The sequence below is a fragment of the Nyctereutes procyonoides genome, unplaced genomic scaffold, assembly GCF_905146905.1.
Source record: "Nyctereutes procyonoides isolate TBG_1078 unplaced genomic scaffold, NYPRO_anot_genome, whole genome shotgun sequence".
Lineage (NCBI taxonomy): Eukaryota > Metazoa > Chordata > Mammalia > Carnivora > Canidae > Nyctereutes > Nyctereutes procyonoides.
Genome location: NW_026575037.1, coordinates 8,014,231 through 8,041,672, shown reverse-complemented (window position 1 = coordinate 8,041,672; position 27,442 = coordinate 8,014,231). Strand labels below are relative to the sequence as shown.

The 27,442-nt window shown below is 35.1% G+C and overlaps 1 protein-coding gene across 4 annotated transcripts in view; it reads left to right on the top strand.

Moving 5' to 3' along the window:
- HMCN1 (hemicentin 1) overlaps nucleotides 1-27,442 on the top strand; it is a 454,683-nt gene that overhangs the window by 327,789 nt on the left and 99,452 nt on the right. For all 4 annotated transcript variants that reach the window (XM_055319154.1, XM_055319153.1, XM_055319155.1 and 1 more), the window contains exons 48-57: nucleotides 433-519; nucleotides 4,608-4,799; nucleotides 7,850-8,023; nucleotides 9,300-9,413; nucleotides 10,251-10,396; nucleotides 14,346-14,496; nucleotides 16,249-16,443; nucleotides 18,539-18,652; nucleotides 22,950-23,137; nucleotides 24,992-25,088. In XM_055319154.1, coding sequence (XP_055175129.1) covers nucleotides 433-519; nucleotides 4,608-4,799; nucleotides 7,850-8,023; nucleotides 9,300-9,413; nucleotides 10,251-10,396; nucleotides 14,346-14,496; nucleotides 16,249-16,443; nucleotides 18,539-18,652; nucleotides 22,950-23,137; nucleotides 24,992-25,088 — 1,458 coding nt within the window. The remainder of the gene's footprint in view (nucleotides 1-432; nucleotides 520-4,607; nucleotides 4,800-7,849; nucleotides 8,024-9,299; nucleotides 9,414-10,250; nucleotides 10,397-14,345; nucleotides 14,497-16,248; nucleotides 16,444-18,538; nucleotides 18,653-22,949; nucleotides 23,138-24,991; nucleotides 25,089-27,442) is intronic.

The following is a 27,442-nucleotide window of genomic DNA, read 5'->3' as shown; positions in this document are numbered from 1 at the left end:
GGCAATAATTCAATGTTAAAATAATTTGGATATAATCAGTTGGATTACAATGGCTGAAATACTATGTCTTTTCAGTTCACAATTGTTCAGACTCTGGTAACTTGTGTATCGTGAATACATATCAGAGTTACTGTGGGAAAAATAAATGTCTAATAAATGTTATTAACTTGTTGACATTTTTATCCAGACTTTATAACTTATGTTACAATAAAATTCATTATAATTGAAATTCATGACCTACAACTTTATATCTTAAAATTGGAATTGATCAAAATAGTTTTATGACATTACTGTAGTAAACAAATAATGATAACTTGGGGGTTTGTTTTAAAGGTTATAGCTTAATCAAAGTGTAAACATAGATGCCTATAAAATAACAACCCTGCGTTAAGAATTGTTGCTTACTTTTTCTGGGTTTTTCTTTTTCTTTAGTACCACCTCGCATTGTGGGTGAAAATACATTGGAAGATGTGAAGGTAAAAGAGAAACAGAGTGTTACACTGACTTGTGAAGTGACAGGTAAGGGACTTAGTGCTAGTACTTCTACTGTCCTCCACTCACTGGTTATTTATTGCCAGCACTATATATCTTAATTAGTTGAGAAAAAGTCAAACTACTATAATAAGCAATTTGAAACTGAATTCTATTTTAGTAGAGTCAATGGAAGTATAGGTGGAAATTTCACAGATTCTGTGAAGATAAAAAGAATACTCCTTGGGACACTTGAGTGGCTCAGGGGTTGAGCATCTGCCATAGGCTCAGGACATGATCCTGGGTCCCAGAATCAAGTCCCACATCAGGCTCCTGCAGGGAGCCTGCTTCTCCCTCTGCCTGTGTCTCTGTCTCTCTCTCTGTATCTCTCATGAATAAATAAATAAAATGCTAAAAAAAAAAAAAAGAATACTCCAATACTCCTACACTGAGGAAAGGAAGGAAAGGGGGATGGAGGGAAGAAAAAGAAACACATTGATTTTTTTCTTTCAATTCAATAAATTACTGTCTTTTAAAAAATTCTGCTTCTACTTATATGTAGAGTTTCCTGCCCTACCTCTTTCTATTCTCTCTTCTTCCCTGTGTTTGTACCTTCCTTTCCTGTACCTGGTTTCTTAAATTTCATTTCAAAGAAATAGGTAGGAGTTTTGGTGGAAGGATGATATTATCGATAAGTGGGGGTTGTCGATAGCAGGTTGTCACCCTCTTTAACTTGTGTACCTATGACAAAGGAAATAGAGGCTGGTAAAAAAAAAATTCTAAAATGAATTTTACTGTCTTTACCAGTGATGCAGTGTGTTGCTGTAATGAAAGTAAATAAATCTCTAAGAGGACATTTTCAAGTCTGTTTTGTTTTGTTTGGTTGCGATAAAGATGGCCTTGCAGTTTTAAAGTAACAATGGGAGTAACACATAACATCTTATAGAAAGCCAGTGTTCTGGGAAGATTTGATTAGTTTCTTATTTCGTAGTTTATTTGCCTTGCATGAGCAATAAATTTAAGTAAGCAAAGAAATATTTCTATTTTAAGCAAGGCAGATGTAAAGAGTGTGTTATATACTATTACTTAGTCTGCTGTTTTTTTTTTTTTTTTTCTAGAAGCGATATGGTAACAACAGCACACTTAGGCAGCGGCCTAAGTTTTATAGCATCCTGCCCTTGAGGCTTCCAGTTTGTTTTCTTACATTGGCATTTTGTTTTCAGTTATTTTTTTCTCTTAGTTTCATTGAGATATAATTGACATATGACATTGTATAAGTTTAAGGTGTGCAACATAGTGATTATATATATTATATATATAAATATATATATATATAGATTTCTAAAGGAGCACCACAATAAGTTTAAATACTCATCATCTCACATAGTGACAGATTTTTTTCTCGTGATGAGAACTTTTAAGATCATTTCTCTTAGCAGCTTCAAATATGTAATACTGTATTGTTAGCTGTAGTAACCACACTGTGCATTATAACCCCAGAACTTACTTATCTTGTAACTAGAAGTTTGTACCTTCTGAGCACCTTCAACCATTTCTCCCACCCCTCCCCTGTGTCTGGCAAGCACCAACCTTTATTTGGTTGCTATGAGTTTTGATTTTATCAGGTCACACAAATAAGTGATATCATATAGTATTTGTTCTCTCTGCCTGACTTTTTCACTTAGCTTCATGCCCTGAATACCAAAGAAATAAATCAATGCACAGATGATCAACTAATATTTGGATAAGGGATCCAAGAATAGTTGATGGAAAAAGATAGTCTTTTCACTAAATGGCATTGGAAAATCAGATATTCACATGCAAAAGAATAAAACTAGACCCCTGTAGACCTGTCTTACACCACCCACAAAAACCATCCATGCTGTTATAAATGGCAGAATTTCCTTCTTATTTGTGGCTTCCATAGGTTTCATTGTATAAGAAATGTCCTTGAAATATATATATATATATATATTTGGGCAACCCGGGTGGCTCAGCGGTTTAGTGCCACCTTCAGCCCAGAGCATGATTCTGGAGACCCGGGATCAAGTCCTACGTTGGGCTCCCTGCATGGAGCCTGCTTCTCCCTCTGCCTGTGTCTCTGCCTCTCTGTGTCTCTCATGAATAAATAAATAAAATCTTTTAAAAAAAGAAATATATATATATTTTCTTTATGCATTCACCCATTGATGGGCACTTAGGTTGTTTTCATATTTAAGTCATTGTGAATAATGCTGCAGTAAACGTGGTAGTGCAGATATCTTTTCAAGATAGTGGTTTCAGTGTTTTTAAATATGTGCCCAGAAGGGGAATTACTGGCTCATGTGGTAGTTCTATTTTTAATTTTTTGAGATCTCCGTTCTGTTTTCCATAGTAGCTATTCCAGTTTGCATTCCTACCAACAGTGCACAATGGTTCTTTTTTCTCTACCATTCTGTGTTCTTCACTAACACTTGTTATGTCTTGTCTTTTTGATAATAGCCATTCTAACAGGTGTGAAGCAATATCTCAATGTGGTTTTTGATTCACATTTCCTAATGCTTAGTGATGTTAAGCATCTTTTCATGCACCTGTTTGCCATGTCTTCTTTGGAAAAAAAATGTCTATTCTGGTCTCATTTTTACTATTTTTGTTTGTGCTTTTGACGTCATACATTGTTTCTGTTGACAGTATTCCATAAGTCCTATAGGCTTTCCTCACTTTTTTTCCTTTTATTTGTTCTTTTCTTTCTTTTTTTTTTAAAGATTTTATTTATTTATTCATGAGAGACAGAGAGAGACAGAAAAGAGAGAGGGAGAGAGAAAGAGACATAGGCAGAGGGAGAAGCAGGCTCCACACAGGGAGCTCGACGTGGGACTAGATCCCGGGACTCCAGGATCACTGTATTCTGCAGCCCTAGGAAGTCTGTTTTTAATGGCTTCTGTTTCTTTGTTCATACACCATTTTCTTAATTTTGTTTAGTTGTTTGTGTTCTTCTAGTTTACTAAATTTCTTTGAGAGAATAATTCTGAATTATTTGTCAAACAGTTCACAGATTTCCATTTCTTTAGGGTCATTATTGGAACTTAATTAGTTTCCTTTGATGATGTCTTTTTTTACCTGATTCCCTGCATTGGTATTTGCACATTTGTGCAAGGGGTCTCCTCTTCCAGCCTTTATAGGTTCATTTTGGCAAAGACAGTCATTTGTCAGTCAGCACAGCTTGGTGTTCTGCATGGGTCATCTGGTAGTAGCATCCTTTTTAGATGGGACTTGTTCTTAGGGTCTCTATTTGGTTAAGGACCCTACCTGAGCTCTGAGGTTAGCAGGGAGGGATTAATGTTGGCTGGAAACAGTTGGATAGTACTGCTCACTGGGTTTCTTGACTAAGTGCAGCTGTAGGATAGGTTCTGTGGTTGCCTGGATTCCCTGGTTAGGCTTCCTAGTCATGTGAGACTAAGTACTATATTTCAGCAGTTGGGAGCCCTGCAAATTTGTTTTCCTACCTGGGTAGAGCTATAGAACAGGCTCCATGGTTGATATGGCCAAGCCTTCCAGTTTTAATATATTATCCTAGCCCTTTTCCCTAACAGAACTTGCTTTATGGTTTTAATTTTTTTTAATTATTTGAGCAACTTAAAAATTAATATTTAACATAAGTCTCATGTTAAAATAAAAAGATCTTTCCCCATAGGCTATAAATATTAAAATAATATTTGCTATATTTCTATCTCTATCTGCCTATGTATATGTATGCTAGAATCCTGGTATAAACTGAAAATATGTGTTTGTTGAATTGTTTAATTCAAAGTTTTCCCTTTTTCATAGCTTGCTTTCAAAAATATAAAACCTTTAAAAATGTAATATGAATGCAAAATTTGTGAGTAATAATTTTAATAAAAATGCATGTCCCATTCTTTTAAAAGTATATGTAAATATTCAATTAAACACAAAGACTAACTTGGAATTAATTCACTAATAGATCAGAACTAAAAGATGATAAATTATGTTTACAAATTTATTTTAAAATGAATGTTTACTGCATTTTTTTACAAGTGTGATATTTAAAAGGAAAATGAGTGAAAATGCCTTCTTTTAGTTATCAGTTGTAGGCATGTAATTATTAGCCATCTCTCATAAATGGCTTTTTGTTACAGGGAATCCAGTCCCAGAAATTACATGGCACAAAGATGGACAGCTTCTCCAAGAAGATGACACCCATCACATTATGTCTGGTGGCCATTTTCTTAAAATTACCAGTGCCCAAGTATCACACACTGGAAGATATGCATGTTTGGCTTCTAATACAGCTGGTGACAAGAGCAAAAGTTTTAGTCTTAATGTGTTGGGTAGGTACAAGCATCCTCAAATCTTGATGAACCAGAATTACCTTCTTTTCTTTTTCTTTTTAATGTTTCTGCCATAGAATTTCATTATTTAAGGAGGACTAGTGTTTGTTTACATTTGCTGTTTTTCTTTAATTCATTCATTTATAAATTTATTTGTTACATTTGGAAAACCACCTATGTTCCAGGAACTGTGTTTTGTGCTAGAGACACAACTGTGAATAAGACAGATATTTTAAACACAGTAGGAAAAGGTATATGTATACTGGTCAAAGAGAAACAGGTCAACAGTACAAGGGGTTCAAACTAATGTATTTTATCCTTCTTGATGAGACAAAAGCCTCCCTGCAGGGTGCCTGCCTCTCCCTCTGCCTATGTCTCTGCCTCTCTCTGTGTGTCTCTTGTGAATAAATTAATAAAATCTTTTAAAATTTTTCCATATTATAGTCTTTGTGTACTAGGAATTATAAAATAACTTATGTTCCGTTCTTGCAACATCAAAGTTACGCTTATATCTCATACATGACATTGAAATAGATTATTAATTTCTGCTTATACCTTGAAATTTAAACTGTACCACCTAAATGTATTATATTTGATTACTAATATCAAAATACTTTTCATTCTACTAGAATCAACTGACATACATTTGAGTATGCAGTGTTTTGCAATTTTTCTTTATTTTTGTAGTTATTGCCTAGACTTTTTGGGAATACAGTCCTATACCTGCCATACAAGATACTGCCCTCAAGTAGCTTGCAGTCTTATTAAGAAAAGATACGTGTGCAAAAAAAATTAAATCAAAATAAAGGATAATGTATAAGTATCAAATGAATACTATATATTGATAATATATAAAAAATAAACTTCAAAAAATGGAACTCCTCTTACCTTGTCAAAGATTCAGCCCCAGCAACTGACAGAGCATTGAATAACAGATGCTGGACAAGTATGAATGGGAGTTCAGGAGCCAGTTTCCTACTAAGACACCTGTGCTCCTCACACCTATCAGTATATGAAAGACAAATGCTCAGCCCTGGATTTCCCCCCCTCTTTGCAACTTATTCACTGCTCCTCTTAGAGCTTTATGTTCCTCATGCCTCCTCCTTTCACCACTAATTCACTTCCTAATACTGACTCATGTCTAAGTTCTATACTCTGTCCTCTCTGGGAACCTATTTTAGTATTCTCTCCATCTCCGTACTGTTACTGAAATCTGACTCTTCATAAGAGACACTAGCTCCCTGGAGACTCTCTAGTGGAAACCATTATTCTTTATTGGAAGTATCCCAATTCATGCTATCTGACTATACCCTCCAATCCCCACTTCCTAGTGACTTACCTGTTTCTTGTCATTCTCCCTCATTCATTGAAGACTGAAGGATCTGCATCAAAGACTTCTTTTCCACCATCATCACAAAGCTGAGGCTGTTTAAGTGTGTTCATTTCAGCTTCCAATCTGCTCAGTCATATTTCAGTCTCCTTACCCTTTTTCCAGAGGATGAGTTCTCCTTCTTATTCTTACTCTTATGCCCTTAACCCTACATCACTGGTATGTCAGTTATTCCCACCATCCACCTTACCTACAGCTTCATCCTCTACTGTCTCCATCACTTTATATTGTAACAATTCCCTGTCTATACTTTTTGCCCCACTAAAAATGGGCTTTTCCCCATGCCATGCTTCATGCTGTTATGTCAAAGATTATCCTATTGCTAGATCCAACAAATATTTCTTTAATGTTTTAGACATTATTTATTTATTTATTTTCCCACACAGTGTTCTTCTATCATTATCTTTGCACACTTTAAAAGGTTGCTCCTTTTCTCTCTCTTTTATGGACTTCTCCTTAGTCCATCTCTCAAACATCAGGTACCTCAGCATTTTCTCCTTATTTCACTATTCATTTTACTCTAGATATTGTCTTCAAATAATAAGCTTAGTTCTCAGAGGTTTAATTATCATCTATATACTGGTATCTTTTTTAATCCATACCTGCAACCGTATCTTTCTCCCAAGTTTGGATTTCTATATACAATTTCTTGTTGGACATGTCTAGCTGGAATTCTCATGAGCATTTCAAATTCAAGATATTCAGAAATGAACAAACCATCTTTCCCTCCGAAGTGAGCAGATATTTCCATAATTTCTATTTATATTGCTTCATTGCAGTTTGCCTACATTCCCAAGCAAGAAAACTGGAAATCATCTTTGACTTTGGTTTTCTTTAGCCCCCAAATTCTATCATCAAGTCCCACCGATTGACTTTCTAAAATTTTCCATAATCACTCCTTCCTCATTATGGCTTCCTTTAATTCAGTCCCTCATTATCTTTTTTAAAAATTTTATTTAAAATAAAATTTATTTATTCATGAGAAACACAGAAAGAGAGGCAGAGATGCAGGCAGAGGGAGAAGCAGGCTTCCTGCAAGGGCCCGGGTCTCTGGGATCATGCCCTGAGTCGAAGGCAGATCTCAACCACTGAGCCACCCAGGCATCCCAATCCCTCATTATCTTATGTGGAGTAAATGGACTTGTCTTCATTTTCCTTGCTTCCAATACTGACCCTGACCCTCTTAAATCTATCCTTGATATATCCCCCTGCTTGTCCCTCATTTTTTATACAACTTTACTCACAATATGCTCCTTCTTCCTATTGGTCCTCCTTCTTTCACTTACTAACCACCACTAATCCTTTGAGGCTCATTTTGAAATCTCTTCCTTTAGGAGACCGTCCTTGATGAGAGATCTTGGTGAGAGACCTCACACCACACATCTCAGATTGGATTGAATGCTATGCTTCCATGTATCCTGCACCAGAAGTCTTATTTTTGCCCTACTACACTGCACTAGAATTCCTTTTGGCATGTCATCTCCTCCATTATTCCATTTTGAAGTTCTCATCCCTTTCATGTAGAATAAGAAGAGTAATCAATTATTTCTGAAATTGTTAGGAAATAGAATTACCCAAATAACTATAGTGAAACTTAGAAATTCACAAGTAAGAAAATTTCCAAACATACTTCCTTAATCACATTTTAAATCTTTTTCAGTATCTCCTACAATTGCTGGTGTTGATAGTGATAGTGGCCCTGAAGATGTCACTGTTATCCTTAATAGCCCCACATCTTTGGTCTGTGAAGCTTATTCATATCCTCCAGCCACCATCACCTGGTTTAAGGATGGAACACCTTTAGAATCCAACCGAAATATTCGTATTCTTCCAGGTAATAAATTTACTTTAATGCCTACATTTGTACCATCTACTATTGTAGAAAAAGAATCCTTGGTTATTTTTTATGAAAGTACTTATGCCTTAGTTATACTGTTCTACTGCCATTTTAATTCTTTAATTATTTGTATATATCTTGTAATCTAAAGTAAAATTACTTTTTGAAAGACAAAATATCTAAATAGAAGGCAAATAAATAAATATCACAAAGCTATTCATTGCTAAAATACGATGTGGACTACCAAAAGAGTAGAAATTCATTTCTTTTTTAATTGAACCTTAAAGAGAATTGGTATTTAGATGGAGGGAGTTTATTTATTTCTACTTAATACTTGTCAACATGTATGAAAATAGAAAGAATTAAAAAATATTATCACTGGCTTTTAGTAATTACAATTTTATATGGAAAGGAGTTAATATATATTTAAAAGTTAATTAGCAGCATGAATGCATGAATAATCATGGATTATGAATCGTCATGGCAATTGATAAATGAGATATGACATGGCCACTGTGGTGGTCAAGAAGTACTTTTTTGCTGTTAAAACTTGAACCAGCCCTTAAAGAAAGGTTTGGAATGTTCTTGGTTGGAAATGAGCGATTTCAGATCCATCAGGATGACTAATATGGGAAAGATACAAAGTGAGAAAGGCACATAGATGTACAAAGTCTCACTATGTGCAAGTAATAATATGTAGGCTTCTACCTTCCACTTGAGTGGGGATATTGTGTGTGATTGTGTGTGTGTGTGTGTGTGGCAGGGAGGGAGATGGGTAGAAGTAAAAGGAAGGAACATTGGAGTCATGTTTTGAATGCCTGAACTAAAGACTTTTGACTTTATACTTTAGTCAATTGAGAACCCATGAAGACTTTTTTAGGGAAAATGTACCATAATACAAACTAAGTTCTAGCAAGATTAATCTCTATGATAGCTCAAGTAGATGAGGCGAAGAAGATGACTAAGGCAGAAGATCTATTTTATGAAGAGAGCAAAGTAAAGACCTTGACCAGAGTGTATACAGAGGCATGGGAGCGTCAGGATGAGGCATGATAGTCATTATCATAGTGGATCATCAAAGGACTGACTGACTCCCCACCCACCATTCACTGCTCATCTATATTGTAGTTTGTCTTGTATTAAATGTCTATTATAGAATTGGCACATAGAAAAAGAAATACGTTAATAGTGAGAACTAAAAACCCTGGTATTTTGTGCATACTCTGTTGCCACTGTGACTTCAGAAAATCTTTCATGTTCCTTGATTTTTCAGGAGGTAGGACTCTGCAGATCCTAAATGCACAGGAGGACAATGCTGGAAGATACTCTTGTATAGCCACTAATGAGGCGGGGGAAATGATAAAGCACTATGAAGTGAAGGTCTATAGTAAGTCCTGAAAGAACACTACATTTCATACTTTCCTCAAGTAATGTTTTTCAATCCTGTTTTTTTAATTAAGTATTCATAATTATTTATGCTTATCATTAAAGTTTGTTGTTTATGCAGCTCGCTTCATTAAGATGCAAGTCAAATTAAGCATTGTACCTATGTCTCAATTGCTTAAACGTGTGAAACCCCATCCAACCCCATCCAATCTGCTCACTGGCCTCTTGTTGGAGAACTTGTCAGTGGCACTTCCTTATATTTCTATGTTTTTCCTTCTGAAAACCTTCTGGGCTGAGTTATAGTATTTTAATGCACAAAATTGTTATTTAAGTATATGTTGAATATAGGTTAAGTATATATATTAAGTATTTATGTTCTAATCAATAGCCTAAGATCCACTGTACATTGATCTATACATAAAAAGCAAAATGAATACTACCATTAATAGAACCTACATTGCAGGATTTTGGTTTTGGTTTTGATTTAAAATGAAGATCATCATTCTGATTGTCTTTTGTTCTCTGAATGCGTTCCTTTAATGACTGAGAAAATGCATTTTATAGATCATGCTTGCACTGTTTCTGAGGACCTAGAAAAAGAAAGTAGGACTTTAGCTTCATTGACAGTATTAAAATGATGAAAGGAGAAAGCTGTTTTCCTTCAAATTCTGTCTCTGAACACTGCCATTTCACAAGATGTTAACTTGGGTCTGTGGTGAAAGGGGAGCATACCAAATGCCTCAGTTACTTCCTTGTCTTCTTAAGTAATCCTCAGTGTGATTTCCATGTATTTAAAAGAACCAATGTTTAACTCTACAAATATTCATTTTTTATGCAGTTCCACCCATCATCAATAAAGGGGACCTACTGGGGCCAGGTCTTTCCCCTAAAGAAGTGAAGATCAAAGTTAACAATACTCTGACTTTGGAATGTGAAGCTTACGCAATTCCTTCTGCCTCTCTCAGCTGGTACAAGGATGGACAGGTCAGTCATATGTTTTCTCCTTTGCTAGTAGTTTCTGAAAAATAAAAACGCTTAATTGAATTTTTTTTAAAAAAAAAGAAAAAACGCAGATACAAGTAACTCAGAGAATCAATGTCACCTTTATAACTAGCACAATCCCATGCTCCTAGAATATGAAACTGCAAAGAAACTTGAAACATGTTCAACAGTTTTATCATTATTCCATCACTGGAAAGTTTGAAGGATTGTTTGTGTGGACATTAGCAGCCATGTATGAAAATCCAACCACCTTCCTATTGGGGAATAGTTTTTATGTTCTGGGGCTTTACAGAGTAAGCAAACTTTGTAGAGAAGAAACACAGAATAGTGCTAAGCCAGATTAAAATGATAGGTATCACATGGGTACTGAGTTTTTTAAGAATTTTCTCTAAACACCTTTAATTCTTTTACAAAAGGAAACATGTTTTAGATTACAAAAGGAAGAAAAATAGCTAAATGTGGTCATTAAGTGCCTGATTCAGTTAACTGGGGGCAATGTGAAACTTTAAATAAAAGGCACATATGTGATCTGACTTTCAGACTGTACATCCTTATTACTCATTCAACTTATTTTCTTTCTCTTTCATTCATGTTTTAAAGTTACATGTTGCTAGTGTTTTTACATGAAAATAGATTCTTCTTTTTCTACCTGATGTTAACACTGTGCTTAATACAGATGTGGCATAACTAAGCTGCTATTTGTCCTGTTATACACATAATCAACGAAATGGCCATTTAAATTCCAACTGTAGAAGTTCAGGTCAGAGTTATGATTTAAGATGCAGAAAGATATAGCTTTATTTTTTCAGATCACAGAGATTTTGCAACACTGGCAGCTAGAAAAAAAAATCATCTCTTATAAAGTAAGCAAGTTTCATCTGGAAGCCATTGAAAAGCAAAAAATATGGAACTCCCACCATGTTCTGTTTATAATTTCATTTCTCACTAGAAGTACACTTCTTGGTACAATATTAATCCTATATGGGTTTACTTGGAAATGGATAATTTCTTTCTTTTCTAAAGTCTTATTATTTTATTTCTTTCTTTCTCTTCTAAAGTCTTATTATTTTATTTTAAATTTTTACCTAAAATCTTTTTATTTCCTTTAGTCACTACACATGCACACACATACACACAAACACATATATTACACATAAAAATTGGCTAAAGACTAGAATTGCACTAGGAATGAGCTAGCTTTGTTTTTTTAAATCATAATGAATGATTAAATTAGTTTCAAATATAGACTCTGAAATTGATCCAATTGTGATGCTTTAAACTACTAAATTTATCAGAGTTTAGGATTGATTCTCTAAAATAAGTATCAATCAATCAATCATTCAATCAATAAATAAAATTTTAAAAATGAGTACCCTTTCTTCTGTTACTTCATTCTTCATATAAGCAGCACTACTTCAGTGAAACAGCATTTTTGAGAAAATCCAACAAAATATTGGGCATATTAGCCACACAATAATTTTTTGCCACAATAATTTTTATTAGAATCTTTGAGTTTTATTTATTCATGCTCTGATGTTTTTCTTTTAGCATAGAAAATTTAAATTATATTATATTTATATAAATGATATAATGTTAATAATAACTTATTAATTCCCAAATTATTTACTGAGCACATACTTTAGGTGTAAGGGATATAGCTGTGAAGGAAACAGACAAAAATCTCTCCTTGTGTGAAGTTTGGAGAGGCAAAAACTAAACAAACCAGTGCAACATATAATGTGCCAGATGAAATAAATGTTATGGAGAAAACTCAGTTAGAAAGAGGAATAGCAAGCATGGGGACTGTGGTCTCTTATTTATGTAGGGAAGGCTTCACTGATAAGGTGATTTTTGAGCAGAAACTCAAAGAAAATGGAGGAAGCAGATGCAAAATACCTGAGGATAAGATAGTCTAAAATAGAGTGAATAGCAGGGACAAAGGCCCTGAGGCATGTTAACTGTAATGCAGTGATCCATGAAAACAAAGAAGTTATGAGCAAAAAGGTTAATGGAGAGGCAGATCACCTGTCCTTGTAGACCAGTTGGCTTTTATTTTGATAGGAATCTACTGGAAAATCTTGAACACAAGTGTGATATGATCTGACTTACGGTTTTAAAGGGATTCAAATGGCTTCTGTATTGATAGAAGATAGAGAAGGTCCAGACAGGAATTTATTTCCGTGCTACAGAAGAGAGATAGTAGTTGCTTGGACAAAGGTGGTAGCAGGATGTGAGGGAAAACTGTGAGACAAAGATGTGTCCTATATTTTACATGAGATCAATAGGAGAATGAATTTAGATAGAAAGATAAAAGGTCCGAGGATTAATCCCTGGAGAACTCCTATGTTTAGAGGTTGTGGGGCAGAGAATGAAATGTCCCAAAAGATAGGGGGAAAAAGTTTTTCAAAATGAAGAAGACAAGCTAAACTATTTAATGCAAGTGATCAGATAAAATAACTGAAAATTGACCAGTAAATTTAGCAACATGGATATTGTTGGTGACTTTGACAATGGCATTTGGTCAAGTACAGATGGTAAAAGTCTTGTTGGAGTACATTCAAGAAAATATGGAAGGAAACAGATAGCAAATGCAGCAAACACTTTAAAGCCATCAATTCTAAGGAGAGTAGAAAAATGTGGAGATAGACTGCATTCTAAAGAGATTTCTTAATGGAGAAAATTATAGTATGTTATATGCAGATTGAAATCATCTAGTGGGAAGAAATCAATTGGTGTTGATTACAACAACTAAGAGGGCATAGTTGCTGGAAGGATGTCCTTGAGTAGACCAGAAGATGCTCAGAATGGACAGATTGGTTTTAACCAGAGTTAGTGTTTTACCAGGGGAACAAACTAGAGGGAAAGAAGGCAGATGGAGTTGAGAGTTATGCAAGGAGCAATTGTCATAATAGACCTCTAGGTTAGAAGAGAGTGAGTGACTGAACAGATTGCAAGATCTGTAGATTGAGGATCCTCCCATGGGACCAAAAAAATTTCTGGAGTTGGGATGCTAGAGGGAAGTGAGTTAGAGAATTAGGAAGTAGTAGTCAGAAAGTGAGAACTTGAAAGTGAGATTATAAAGAGATGTGGTTCTTGGTAATTATAAGGTCTGGTATGACTCTCTGGTTGAGTGGCTGAGAAAGGATTGCCAAGGAGCTGAGAGCACACAGCATGGATGACTGTCTATTTGGGTGTTGAAGTCACCAAGAATTAAGAGAAAAATATTATAAGAAGGAATTATAGTGAGCCAGAAGCTAAAATCTTCAAGGAATGTGGAACTTATTGTAAATGGAAATGTTTAGAAGATGAGAAATATCCTATTAAGTGTTGGATGATGTTATTAATAAACATCATAATACAAATATCTGTAAGTTAATGTGCCATTAAGTATAGTAATACTGTGAATCAAACACTGTAGTACAAATATCTCAAGGTTAAATTTTCCATTTATGAAGTAATGTTTCATGATTAAACAATCATGATATTTAGATCAATCAGACTGTTAATGCTCTCAATCTTTCATTTAAAAACTATAGCATTTTCTACAGAATTATAGTGTACTGTATCAGGTACTGATACATTTTCAGCTGAAAATAGTATCAGCTGAAAATGATTTTTTCCAACATAAATAGATACGATGTCTAAGAATATTTTTCATTGTTTATATACATTTATATATTATTATATAAATGTACCACCTGGAAATACCTGGCACAGATGTAAAATATATGAGCAGTATTTTCAATAAATAAAAATATGATTACTCAAAAAAGTTTAATCAGAGTAAATTAATTCAATTATTGTTGTCTTGAGTCTTTCAAATATAATTTTATTTTTATTTATTAAGGAATCCTAAAAAGTATCAACTGTATGATATTTTAGAGGATTTATTAGTGTACTTCAAGGTAACATTATTATAATTGAATCACAGCCCCTTAAATCAGATGATCATGTCAATATTGCTGCAAGTGGACACACACTTCAAATAAAGGAGGCTCAGATATCAGATACTGGACGATATACTTGTGTTGCATCTAATATTGCAGGTGAAGATGAGCTGGATTTTGATGTGAATATACAAGGTAATAATAATAATAGGCTTATTATGTGTAATTTAGCTTATATGGTCTATCAAAGCAATGAAAAAGGGATTTGACTTGGTTTATTTTAAATACCTTTTTTTTGGGAGGGGGGTGCCTGGGTGGCTCCGTGATTGAGCATCTGCCTTTAGCTTGGGTCATAATCCTGGGGTCCTGGGATGGAGTCCTGCATCAGGCTCCCTGTGAGGAGTCTGCTTCTCCCTCTTCCTCTGTCTCTGCCCCTCATGAATAAATAAATAAAATCTTTAAAATAAATAAATAAATATCTTTTTTTGTTGTTGACAATAATAAAAATTCATTATTGAAATCTTGGGCTTAAGAAATTAACAAAGAATAAAACAATCCATTATTCAGGGTTACTTCTGTTATTCTTATGTTTCCTTCTGATACATTTTTGTGAAGTATACTTCATTTACAAATTGGGATCACATGATACTGGCTTTTCTATATATTAGCTTTCCCCTAATATTTTATCATGAGGTTTTTGATAGTGTTAACATGGAAGGCAAAAAAATATAGTAAAGTACAGAATTTAAAGTATCAGACTTGAAATTAAATGATTTAGCTCCTATGAACTTTTTGAGTTGGGCAAGTTACCTAAATATTTTAAACCTTGGTTTCCTTGCTTTTAAAATTAATGTCTTGTAAAATTAGAGTGAGTACCAAATAACCTAAATTATGTAAAACTCTTAGCAAAATGTTTAAGAAGTGGTACCTGCTATTATTGTTGTTGATACTGTTACTTTTGTGTTTTTTTTTTTTTTAAATTTTTATTTTATTTATTTATGATAGTCAGAGAGAGAGAGAGGCAGAGACACAGGCAGAGGGAGAAGCAGGCTTCATGCACCGGGAGCCCGACGTGGGATTCGATCCCGGGTCTCCAGGATCGTGCCCTGGGCCAAAGGCAGGCGCCAAACCACTGCGCCACCCAGGCATCCCTACTTTTGTGTTTTTATATATGTTTTAACACATGTTTTTTAATAACTGTACTTGTTTTATCAGTTGAGTATTAAAATATGTATTTAACTAGACTCCTAATGTTGAATGTCTAGGTGGTTTCCAAGTTTTCACTACTTGTGTAATGCTTCACTGAACATCTTTATACGTAAAACTTTCGCACATCTGTGATTATTCATGAGTTGCTAATAGTGGAAATTTGAGGTCAAATGTTATGCACTTTTTTAATGCTTTTGATGTGCAGGAAAATTGCCTTCTAGAAAGTTCATGCTTGTCCCTCAGAAATATTTGAGAATGTCCTATTATTTTTGCAACTGGAATTATTAATCCTGATTGCATAACTTCTTTAGGCATCTTAGTAAGACAAATCATTGACAGATGCTCTCTGTTGAACCGAATTTTTGAATGGTTCCTCAAAATTTAGTTTTCCCTGCTATGATCATATTCCTTAGCCATGCATACTATAGTAGATCTTCCTTAAGAATAGGACCCTTCATCTTTTAAGTGCTAGAGACCTGTAATAGGGAGAGCAAAACATGAGAATGGCAATTTTAGCCCTATATTTTTGTTCTTCCACATGAAAACCAAGTCTGACTTCTGTCTGCTACATTTTTTGGCTCAGGGCTAGAGTTGGTAGGTGTGTAAGTACTTGAAAGTATTTTCACGTTGCTAATTTATTACACTTACAAATCATTCTTGTGAAAATACAGCCAAGATCTTTGTTTAATTAACCCTGGCATTCACATGTGTCTAAAGTGTCATATCTTTCCTCCATAGTTCCTCCGAGTTTTCAGAAACTCTGGGAAATAGGAAACATGCTGGATACTGGTAGAAGTGGTGAAGCTAAGGATGTGATCATCAACAACCCCATTTCTCTTTACTGTGAAACAAATGCTGCTCCTCCTCCTACACTGACATGGTACAAAGATGGCCGTCCTCTGACCTCGAGTGACAGAGTATTGATTCTACCAGGTAAAGATTGCTATGAACAGGGTGAAAATCTGAGTCTCTGACATATGTGTTTCTCCTCATTTATTAGGCCAGTTGAATTGATCAGCTTTCTGGCCATCTAATTTAACTGACACAGGGTGCCAAACGCAAATGCCACTGGAATCTGTGTAGCTCAAGCTAGAAGAGTCTAGGCTGAGAACTGACAATTGGTTGGAATACATTAGGTAATTTTCAGATCTACTACTACAGGATCACTCTATCAACTTAAGAAGTCCTTTGGCTTCTATGAGGCTCCATTTCTCTAATAGTGTGATGAGATCATCTACACATTATTACTGATAAATTCTAAAATATATTTGCAAATAGTTACTACTCACTTTATTAAATATGTTTATCACAAATCAATAGTTATGATTATTTCAAATATTTCAGTTATCACATGGTTTATTAGTAGAAAAAGATGTTTAAAGTGTTATGGAATCATAATCTTCTCAAGATTCTATTTAATTTTAACAAATATCAAATAGGCTTGTCAAAATTTACCAGATTGTATACCTAAAGTCAGTGTACTCCATAGTATGTAAATTTTATTTCAAAGATTTTTTTTATTATTCATGAGAGATACAGAGAGAGAGAGAGAGAGAAACAGAGAGAGGCAGAGACGCAGGCAGAGGGAGAAGCAGGCTCCATGCAGGGAGCCTGATGTGGGACTCGATCCCGGGTCTCCAGGATCATGCCCTGGGCTGAAGGCAGCGCCAAACCACTGAGCCACCTGGGCTGCCCTTATTCCAATTAAATAAAAGAACTTTTTTTTAAGATTTTATTTATTTATTCATGAGAGTCACAGAGGGGGGGGGGCAGAGACACAGGCAGAGGGAGAAGCAGACTGCATGCAAGGAGTCTGATGTGGGACTCAAACCCAGGAATCTGGCATCACGCCCTGAGCCAATGGCAGGTGCTCAGCCACTGCTGAGCCACCCCGGTGTCCCAAAAAAAACTTTTAAAAACTGACTAAACACAAGTGAGAGCAAAATGTTGTGATATGTGATCCAAAATTGGATCTAGGCTTGGGGAAAATATTTATAAAAGATTGTAAAGAAAATGAAATCTGAACATGGACTATGAGTTCATTAGTAGTTTTGTGTTGATTTTACATTTCCTTATTTTGATCAATATATTATAGTTACATAAGAGATTATTCTTGTCTATTCCTTCAAAATACAGATTTATGAATGTTTAGGGGTAAAGGGGCACTATGTTTCAAACTTACTCTCAAATAGTTCAGAAAAGATTTTATATATAAATGTATACATATATATACATAAAATATATATATATATATATATATATATATATAGAAGATAAAACAAGGGGCACCTACATGGCTCAGTGGTTGAGCATCTGCCTTCAGCTCAGGTCGTGATCCTGGAGTCCTGGGATCAAGTTCCACATTGGGCTCCTCACAGGGAGCCTGCTTCTCCCTCTGCCTGTGTCTCTGCCTCTCTCTGTGTCTCTCATGAATAAATAAATAAAATCTTTAAAAACAAAAAGATAAAACAAGTGGAGTGACATATAAATAATTAATAAACATAGAAAACATTGTATACTGTTACTGAAACATTTCTTTGAGTTTGAAATTATATCAACATGAAAAGTTTTAAAAATGTTTGGAGTTATTCTTTTAAAATTATATGTGAAAAAAAATTTTATGTGTAATAATATACTTTATACCTTTTGCATCCCTGGCTATGACTTTCTCAAACCTATACCTGCATCAAACATTGTAAACTTCTTTTACATGTGTTCAAAACTGTAAAATCAAGAAACCACTGCATAATAACATTCCGCATGGAATGTGATGAGGCGATAGATCACCAGTGCCCTCTTGAGAAAAATCCATGTGAGCTATTTATCTCTCAGAAGATCTGATTCATATATTGGATCACTTTTAATATGGTGTTTGTCATACAAATGGTATGTGAGATTAAAATTGAATCATTAGATGAAATAAGAACCTTGAAAGAAAATGTAAGGAAGTCATTAGGCCTGAAAAATTGCATCTCTGTTTATGACCAGTAGGATTTAGAGAAGTAAACATATGGGAATATGTTTTCAGGAGGAAGAGTGTTACAGATTCCCCGAGCCAAAGTAGAAGATGCGGGTAGATATACATGTGTGGCTGTGAATGAAGCTGGAGAAGATTCCCTTCAGTATGATGTTCGTGTACTCTGTGAGTTTTTCTTTTGTTTGTCATACATTCTTTCACTCAAAATTTTTTGAGTGAAATATTTACAAGATGCTGCATTAAGCACTTTAAGGACTGTAGAGATAATCAGAAAGTAATAGTTCTACTGATGAATTAATTATCTTATACAAACTGAGAACACATAAGTTAGGACTCCTGAAGTATGGAGATAACAAACTGGCTTAAACTAAAAAAAGAGAATTCATTGACTCATGAACCCAAAGAGTCTCAGAGTAGAGCTGGCTACAGTCATACCTGACTTCTGTGGCACAAAAGAGGTCAAGCAGACTTGTTTCCTCTTTCTCGTGGTTTTTTCCTCTATGAACATCACTCTTAGGTGGGAGAACCCTTTGAATGACAAGTTAGCTCTCAATGGCTCTAGTCTTATATCCTTCTAATTTCATATCCAAATGAAAGCTCTTCTTAGTATTTACAACTGAAATGCATGGATTTTCATGGCTTTAATTGGTTAAGCATGAATCACATTTCTATCCCTGAACCAATTATAGAAGCTAGCAGCCTGTTCAAGGCCTAGTTTATGTGCCTACTCCTAGACCACACTGATCACCTCTGAATGCATGGACTGAGATGGAAGAAGTATTATACCTTGAAGAGGAAAGAGAGGTAATATTGCTAGAAGCTGTGAAACAAATAGTTGCTTCCATTAGAAGAGATTGATCTAGAGAAGTGGGAGTGAGAATGTATAAGAAGCAGTTAGCATGAGTTTACAGAGGAAGTTATTAAGTAATATGAAGTATTACCACTTGTCTCAGAGCATGAGATGACACTGAGATTTTTACTTTGAGTGATTAAGAAAATGGTGGCAAAAATAATAAAAATAGAAGACTGAGGAAAACATTATTTGGGGAAAAGGGAAGTCAATTTTGTTTAGGACATGCTGAATTGGGCATGTTAGAAGATACTGAGTTATAATATAAAAGAGGCCATTGAAAATAAGAAACTTCAACACAGAAGAGAGACTCAACTAAGAAGTTATCAACAAAAGCTGATATTCAAGAGTGTGAGATTTCCAACAGAAAGTGTCATAGATAAAGTAGAAGGTCAAAAGAAGTTCATAGTGAGATCATTAACAAGAGGGAGAAAGGAAAAGGAAAACAGAGTTAGAGGGGAAACAACCCAAGAACTTCATGAAAAGCAGTAAACTACATAGTATTCTATGTCACAGAATCCAAAGCATGGAAAAGGCTATCAAGAAGTGGATCAAGTATTGAATGCTAAAGCAAAATTAGGAAAATAAAGACTGAAAAAGTCCATTTGGCTTTAAAACTAAGAAATCATTGATAAAATTCAAAAGATCAATTTAAATACTCTGGTGTGGTACAAAGCCATAGGACAAAAGGATAAATCTTGAGCGACTAATCAGAAAGAAAAGGAAACAAATATAGAGTACTCTAAAAACATTTTGCAGAGGACAAAAGAGGTGGAGTAGAGTTTTAGGATAGACAGGTTGTTTGAGAAAATATATTTAGGAAAGATTTGCTTACAGACCAAAGAAAATGATCCAACAGAAAAGGGACAAATTAAATTTTCAAGTGTGTTTTGCGGAGGAGTGGAAGAAATTGCAGGAATTCATGGATCAAGGTCCTAGAACAAGTGAAAAATGCAATCAAGGAACTAAGAGGTTAATTAGCCTTTTGTGGTAGTGAATTGCCATTCATCAGAATGGTTAGGAAGGAAATGTGGAAATGCATATGAAATGTATCTAGTCCTTTTCATTAAGTATGAGCGCAAGATAAAGAATAGTAGGGGTGGTTGGCCCTGTGGAAAACAGGAAAGACTAGTGATTAACACCATGGAGAATGTGATAGTCAACTGTTGAAGTTGGAGCCAATTGACTCAGTTATTACTTTCTGAAGCCACCCTTCCTTCTACAGCATTCCCAGTAAACAGGAGGCAGAGGTAGAAAAAATAGTGTGTTCACTCTGGGTAGGGAGGACATTGTACCACAAGATAACCAGGTATATATTGTGTGGAAGCACTGGAGGGTGAAAGACCATAGAATGTGCAGTGCAACAGAGCATCACTGTAATGACCCCTATGAAATGATACTATGGAGTCTGGGCAGGAAAGGGAAAAAATCATGGAAGGAGGCTGATGGGCTGATTCTAAGTGGAGAAGGAATAGGAGGGCTAGAATTTTCAGAGCAAACAAAGAGCTGCTAATAAAGGAAACCTGAAAAGAGGTAGAGGAAAGAAAACACTAGAGTTCAAAAATCATATATTTGTCAAATATCTATTGTTGTACTCAACTATGTGCCAGGCATTAAGGATACAGCAGTGAATATAGTAGACATCTGTCCTTTTTCAGGGAGCTTATCATTTGCAGAAGGAAGAGGTGTTAATGTTTTATGGTCTACAGTATGGCTGTCTAGGGCTGACTTACATGGAGTAGAGATGAAACTAATTGGGGGGGATTGGTCATCGAAATAGATTTTTAAAGTCTACAAGATAGTGATAAGGAAAAGGAAAAGGGAAGAGAAGATGACCAATTAAAATCAATGCTAACATCACCAAGAACAATGAAGGAGCATCCTAGACTATCTAGCTTAATTTGACTTAAGTTTGGAAAGAGTTTAGTTTAAGACAGAATAGAAGGATCTGATAAAGAAGCAAGATAATATGGTTTGGGAAGGACTAGGAGTCAATTAAATTGAAAGGGAACTTGAGGATTGGGTAGTTAAAGGTAGATGTTCATCCCCCTTCAGGCTACTTTAATTAAGAAGAGGTTGGAAAGCATGTTGGTTGGGGTTAGAGAGGTGGAACGAAACAAAAATAAACTGGACCCAAAATTCTGTCTAAATTAGGGATGTTTCACAATGTTTGATGCTCACCTCCTACATACTACTCCAGAGCTCTCTACTCAGAACAGTTCTGAGTGGTGTAAGCCAGCTGATGGAGCATGGCAGCTGGAGGCAAGGTCAGACCAAAGAGCTTTGGTGGAGGTCTGTTCAGGTCAGACCTTGGACCTGTAGACCACCTCCTGGTATCTCCTAATGGTTCAGCTCCAGGCAGAAGTTGAGAAAAAACAGTGAATTTTTATGCCCCAACATTTCATTTGATTAGTTTTCATAATTTGGGGGTTAGTTATAGGCTCACTTCATCTGAAGTTCAAGATTCCTATTAATCTGCAGTTCAAGTTATATTTTCTGTTACCTAGAGTATAGTAAGAATCATATAACTTTGAATGTGAAAATTTGCTTCCAAAATAACATTGAAATTCTATTATGTACCATATAGCCTTGATTATTTTCTTTACAGACTTCCAATTTAGTTTTTGAAAGGCTAAATACCACAGGACTTCATCTGCCTTAAATATATAGTCTTTACTGATTGCTAAGGATATGGTACATTTTAAGAGAGTGAAACAAAATAGCTAAGCTTTCCAAATAAAGTAAAATGATTATTCACTTTGAAAATGAATTTCTACATTTATCACGGCAGCCAACACATGTGTTTCTAGTTTATGTAACATTTCCATTTTTAAAAATTTTATGGGTAATATGTGATTTTTCATAACTGACTAGTCTAGCATAGGATAGATATGTACCTAGACCCAGTGGTATTATTTTAAATGAAAATGAATACATGTAGAAAAATCTACAATATGACTCTTCAAACTGTAGTGTATGTTAAGAATCACCTAAAGAGTTTGTTAAAACACAAATTTCTTGGCCCATCAAGGACCAAGATGGTCCTCAATGGTCAAGACAATTGTTGAGATCTGAGTGGCCCCCCAATATTTCATCTCTAACCCAGCTCCCAGGTGATCCTGATACCACTGATACTGGGGTTCGAGGAATACATTTAAGTAGCCCAGACAGTTCCTTGCAAATGAGACCAAATTTGTAAGTTCCAAATACACTTTATAAATATGTAAGTTTTCTGGCTTGTCTAGATGACAAAGTAGATTTAAATATTCATTCACGTGGATGGTACTTACAGGTATGCTTGAAAACCCAGAAGGCATAGTGCAAGGGGCTGAGAGAGAAACAAGGTCAGAGAAACTGGGGACAGTTTGGGATTGAGTTAAATAGGAATGAAAATTGTGGAATGGGTTAATTTAGGGCAGTAAACCCAAAGTCCCACAGTTTTTATCACCATCCTAATTTATTAGTGTAAAATGTTTTTCAACGATCTTGGTTTCATCTTCAACTTTGCTCTTCTATTATCATCCTATACTTCTTAAAGCTGTTAGAAAACTAGAATAAATGAGAAAAGACCTTATTTCCTGTCAATATCTCTTTGTTGCAATCATTTATCAGTGCCACCAGTTATTAAGGGAGCAAATAGTGATCTCCCAGAAGAGGTCACTGTGCTGGTGAATAAGAGCACGCTGATGGAGTGTTTATCCAGTGGCAGCCCCGCACCAAGGAATTCCTGGCAAAAGGATGGGCAGCCTTTGCTAGAAGATGGGCATCATAAGTTTGTATCTAATGGAAGAATTCTACAGGTAAAAGTAAAAAAAATCTTATTTTAAAAGAGCTATTTGAGTTTGTATTTTGTTAAGTCTTTTTTACTTTTAAAAGTCATTTTTATTGGTATATAAATATTATATTTGTAAAAATAACTAACCATAAGAATATAAAATAAAATTACTTATTCTTTTCCCGCTACCAGAGGTGATCACTACTTTTTTAAGTTTTCATTTAAATTCCAGTTAGTTAATGTACAGTGTAATATTAGTTTCAGGTGAACAATTAGTGATTCAACTCCCATATATCACCTGATGCTCAAGTGCACTCCTTAATCCCCATCATCTGTTTCACCCATCCTCCCACCACCCTCCCTCTGGTAACCATCAATTTGTTCTCTATAGTTAAGAGTCTGTTTCTTGGTTTACCTCTTTTTTTTCCCCTATGATCATTTATTTTGTTTCTTAAATTCCACATATGAGTGAGATCATATGGTATTTGTCTTTCAGAGGTGACCACTGTTAACAATTTTGTGTGAATTCTTACAAAAACTGTCTGTACATTCAACACATGCACACCCTTAAATTTGCTACAAGATGGCCTTTGTGATAAAAGCCACATAATAATTAGTATAATCCTTTCAACTGCATATTTCTGATGATAAAATCCTAGGTGGTATAAGGTCCCCTATAGAGTTAAACTTCCCCTGTAATAGTAAGGAACTGATAATAACTAATGAAAACCAAATAAATATCCTGATTTGTTGTTCGTTAATGGTCATGTCTATGTTTTTCTTTTTAAATATCTTAAAACAAAGTTATGTATTTATAGAAACAACACCAACTCTTTTGTTAGGATATAACTTAATAAATTATTTTTGACCACATAAATGGCGTATGTGGTCAAAAACAACTATATATTTATTTGGCCCAAGAATCTAAGCATAACTATCAACATAGGACATATCCTAGGGAGTTTTTGTCTTTAAAACAAAACAAAACAAAAAAACCCCACAAGAACCAGAGTCAGTGCTTATAAATAACTTGAATCCTCAGAGTATCTTCTAAGCATTGAGACCGTATTGATTTGATGTCATACAATGTCTATCAAAATGTTTAAATGTTTCTGTGTCTCTGGCCAAAAGATATATAGATGGATAGAAATCTCTGCCTAAGAAAATAAATATAAATGTTATATTAGCCAATTATTGCTGTACAGAACAAAGAACTCCAAGAACTTAAAACAATAAGCTTTTTTTTTTTTTTTTTTTTTTTTAGTTCATAAGTCTTCTAGTTGGCTGGGTAATTCTTCTGGTCTCAAGTGTCTAGATGCTATCAGTTGAGTAAGTGGCTCTGCTGGTCTTGACTAGGCTCTGGGCACTGATTCTGACCTCCTGTGATTCTCTTACCCTCCAGCAGGCTAGTCCTTGCTTTTTCACATGGCGGTAGCTGAGTTCTGAAATAGTGAGGAAAGGCACTAGACCTCTTTAGGTCTAGGTTTGAAATGGCACACTCTCACTTTCATCACACTGTGTTGAGCAGAGCATTCACAAGGCCAGCATAATTTCCACATCTTACTCCACCTCTTAATGCAAGGAACTTCAAAGTCACATTGCCAGGGGTGTAACAGGGAAGAGGAAGAATAATTGAGAGTTTTGTAGTCCGCGTATAACAAGTACATTTAAAAATGCCTTTTCTGATGGGAAATCTTTATAAATAGTTGACTGACCCAACTAATAAAAGTTAGCGTGAGCACTATTAGATACAAAAATTTGTCATGAGTCCATCTGGTATTAACTAGAAAGAATGTGTTGTTTTTTCTGAAATGTAATGATGATTATGAAAAGCTGCTTTATTAAAAATTTCAGTTGGAATTTCATTTTTTTTCCTTAGATTCTGAACACTCAAATAACAGATATCGGCAGGTATGTGTGTATTGCTGAGAACACAGCTGGAAGTGCCAAAAAATATTTTAACCTCAATGTTCATGGTAAGAGCTCAGTTCCAATAACATTTCTTAGAGTATGCTTGAAAAAGTAGGAAAACTGTGTTTTAGATTATGTAGACATATTTTGTATTTTTAACTTGAACAATGTGTGGAGCTTGCATTTTTTTCAATCTCCTGTGTTCCTTCTCATCGCATAGTAAAGGACAAATCTTCTAGGAAGCCTGTTTTTAGATTATTTCTGTTCCTCAGGAGAAAATACTCTTACATATTTGAAAGTGAAAAAAACTCAAAATTTTAAATACCCCAAATTATATGTTTATATAAAGTTAGAACTGAATATAGCTCTTCTCATAAAAACTTACCCAATAATCCTGATTAGAACCAGTTTCTGCCCTCAAAAGGAGAATTCACATTGAGTTACGTTAGTTAGGTATACTACCTGAAGAAGAAGTCATTTTTGGAGTCAAACAATTCTTTTTTTTTTTTTTTAAGATTTTCTTTATTATTTGAATGAAAGAGAGAGAGAGAGAGCACAAGCAGGGGGAGCAGTAGGCAGAGGGAGAGGAAGAAGCAGGTTCTCTACTGAGCAGGGAGCCCAATGCAGGGCTCAATCCCAGTACCTTGGGATCATGACCCGAGCCAAAGGTAGACACTTAACTGACTGAACCACCCAGGCACACTTGAGTTAAATAATTCCTAAAAACCATCACTACACCTAATTTGTTCATCAAATTTTAAGTTCTTAATGTATTCTAGACACAGCATGAATACTAATTTTTTGCTAAAATGCTGCTGAGATATTTAGGCAAGGGTAAGGGGAAAAAGCAGTTGGATGTCTATCACAAATGATTAGTTTTAGTTTTATGACACACATCTGCTTTGAGAATATTAAATTGGAAATGGCAGACAATCATTATAAAAGATTTCCTTTACATGTGGGATACATATACAGAATTCCAGCTCATTTTGGAAATAGCTGAAATTGGACATTTCATGAAAAATTTCTCCCTCCAGAAGAGTTTTATTTAGCATCATGAATATTATTTTTTGGTGTGATATGTAGGGAGTATTGATGTCCAGCAATGTTTGGTGTTTCTGGAACAGACATTTGAAACATGTTTATCTTATTCCCAGTGCTTAGCACAATGAGTAACACACACAGTAGGTGTGATAGTAACAACCATGTGAGAGTAAAAGAGATTTTGCCTTTTTTTTTTAAAGATTTATTTATTTATTCATAAGAAATAGAGAGCACAGCAGAGACATAGGCAGAAGGAGAAGCAGGCTCCATGCAGGGAGCCCGACGTGGGACTCGATCCTGGTACTCCAGGATCACGCCCTGGGCCAAAGGCAGGCACTCAAATGATGGGCCACCCAGGCTTCCCAGATTTTGCCTTTTTGATGTTTTTCTTTGTTTTTTTTTTTTTTTTTTTTTTTTTTAGACTTCACTCACTTACTCATGAGAGACACAGAGAGAGGCAGAGATACAGGCAGAGGGAGAAGCAGGCTCCATGTAGGAAGCACAACAGGACTTGATCCTGGGACTTCAGGATCATGCCGTGGGTGGAAGGGAGGCCCTCAACCACTGAGCCACTCAGGCATCCCTGCTTTGGTTTTTGATGTTGTTTTAAGATCTCAGTCCTAATATAATAAAGTATTATATTAATTGCTTCTCTTTGTTCCTGTCTCACTGTCATCATTGGCCTGAACAAGACCCATCTTTACTTTTATTTATTAAAATACTCATTCCTGTATTCATTCATATTTATGCCCATTTCTTGCTACTGTTTCCCCTCTCCTTTCATGGAAAACCTTCAAATGTGTATGATATTATACCTTCTATGTCTACGTGTTCGTGTAAAAATCTATTTTTCCATGTGTTTATGATTTAATATGCATAAATGGCCTTGCATTGTTAATCTCATTCTTTTTTTACTCCACTTTTTCTGTGCACTGCTTTTGCTTTTGGAATTCTTTCTGTTTTTTAAACAATAAATCATAGTATTGTTTATTTCTTAAATTTTCTGCTCATCTTGATGTCATTTATTTATGTTGTCAAAATAACCAGTGTAATTTGTTGATAGATACCCTAAAATTAAATTTTTACTTTACTTTGCTATAAGCAGTAAGATAAAACCTTGAAGATGTAATATTAAGGGATGCCTGGGTGGCTCAGTAGTTGAGTATCAGCCTTCGGCCCTGGGCATCATCCTGGGGTCCCGGGACTGAGTCCTGCATCGGGCTCCCAGCGTGGAGCCTGCTTCTGTCTCTGCCTGTGTCTCTGCCTCTCTCTGTGTGTCTCTCATGAATAAATAAAAAAAATATTTTTTAAAAAAGATATAATATTAAATAAAAGAATATTCAAATGTAGTGAATAAAAAGTACTATTAGGTCTT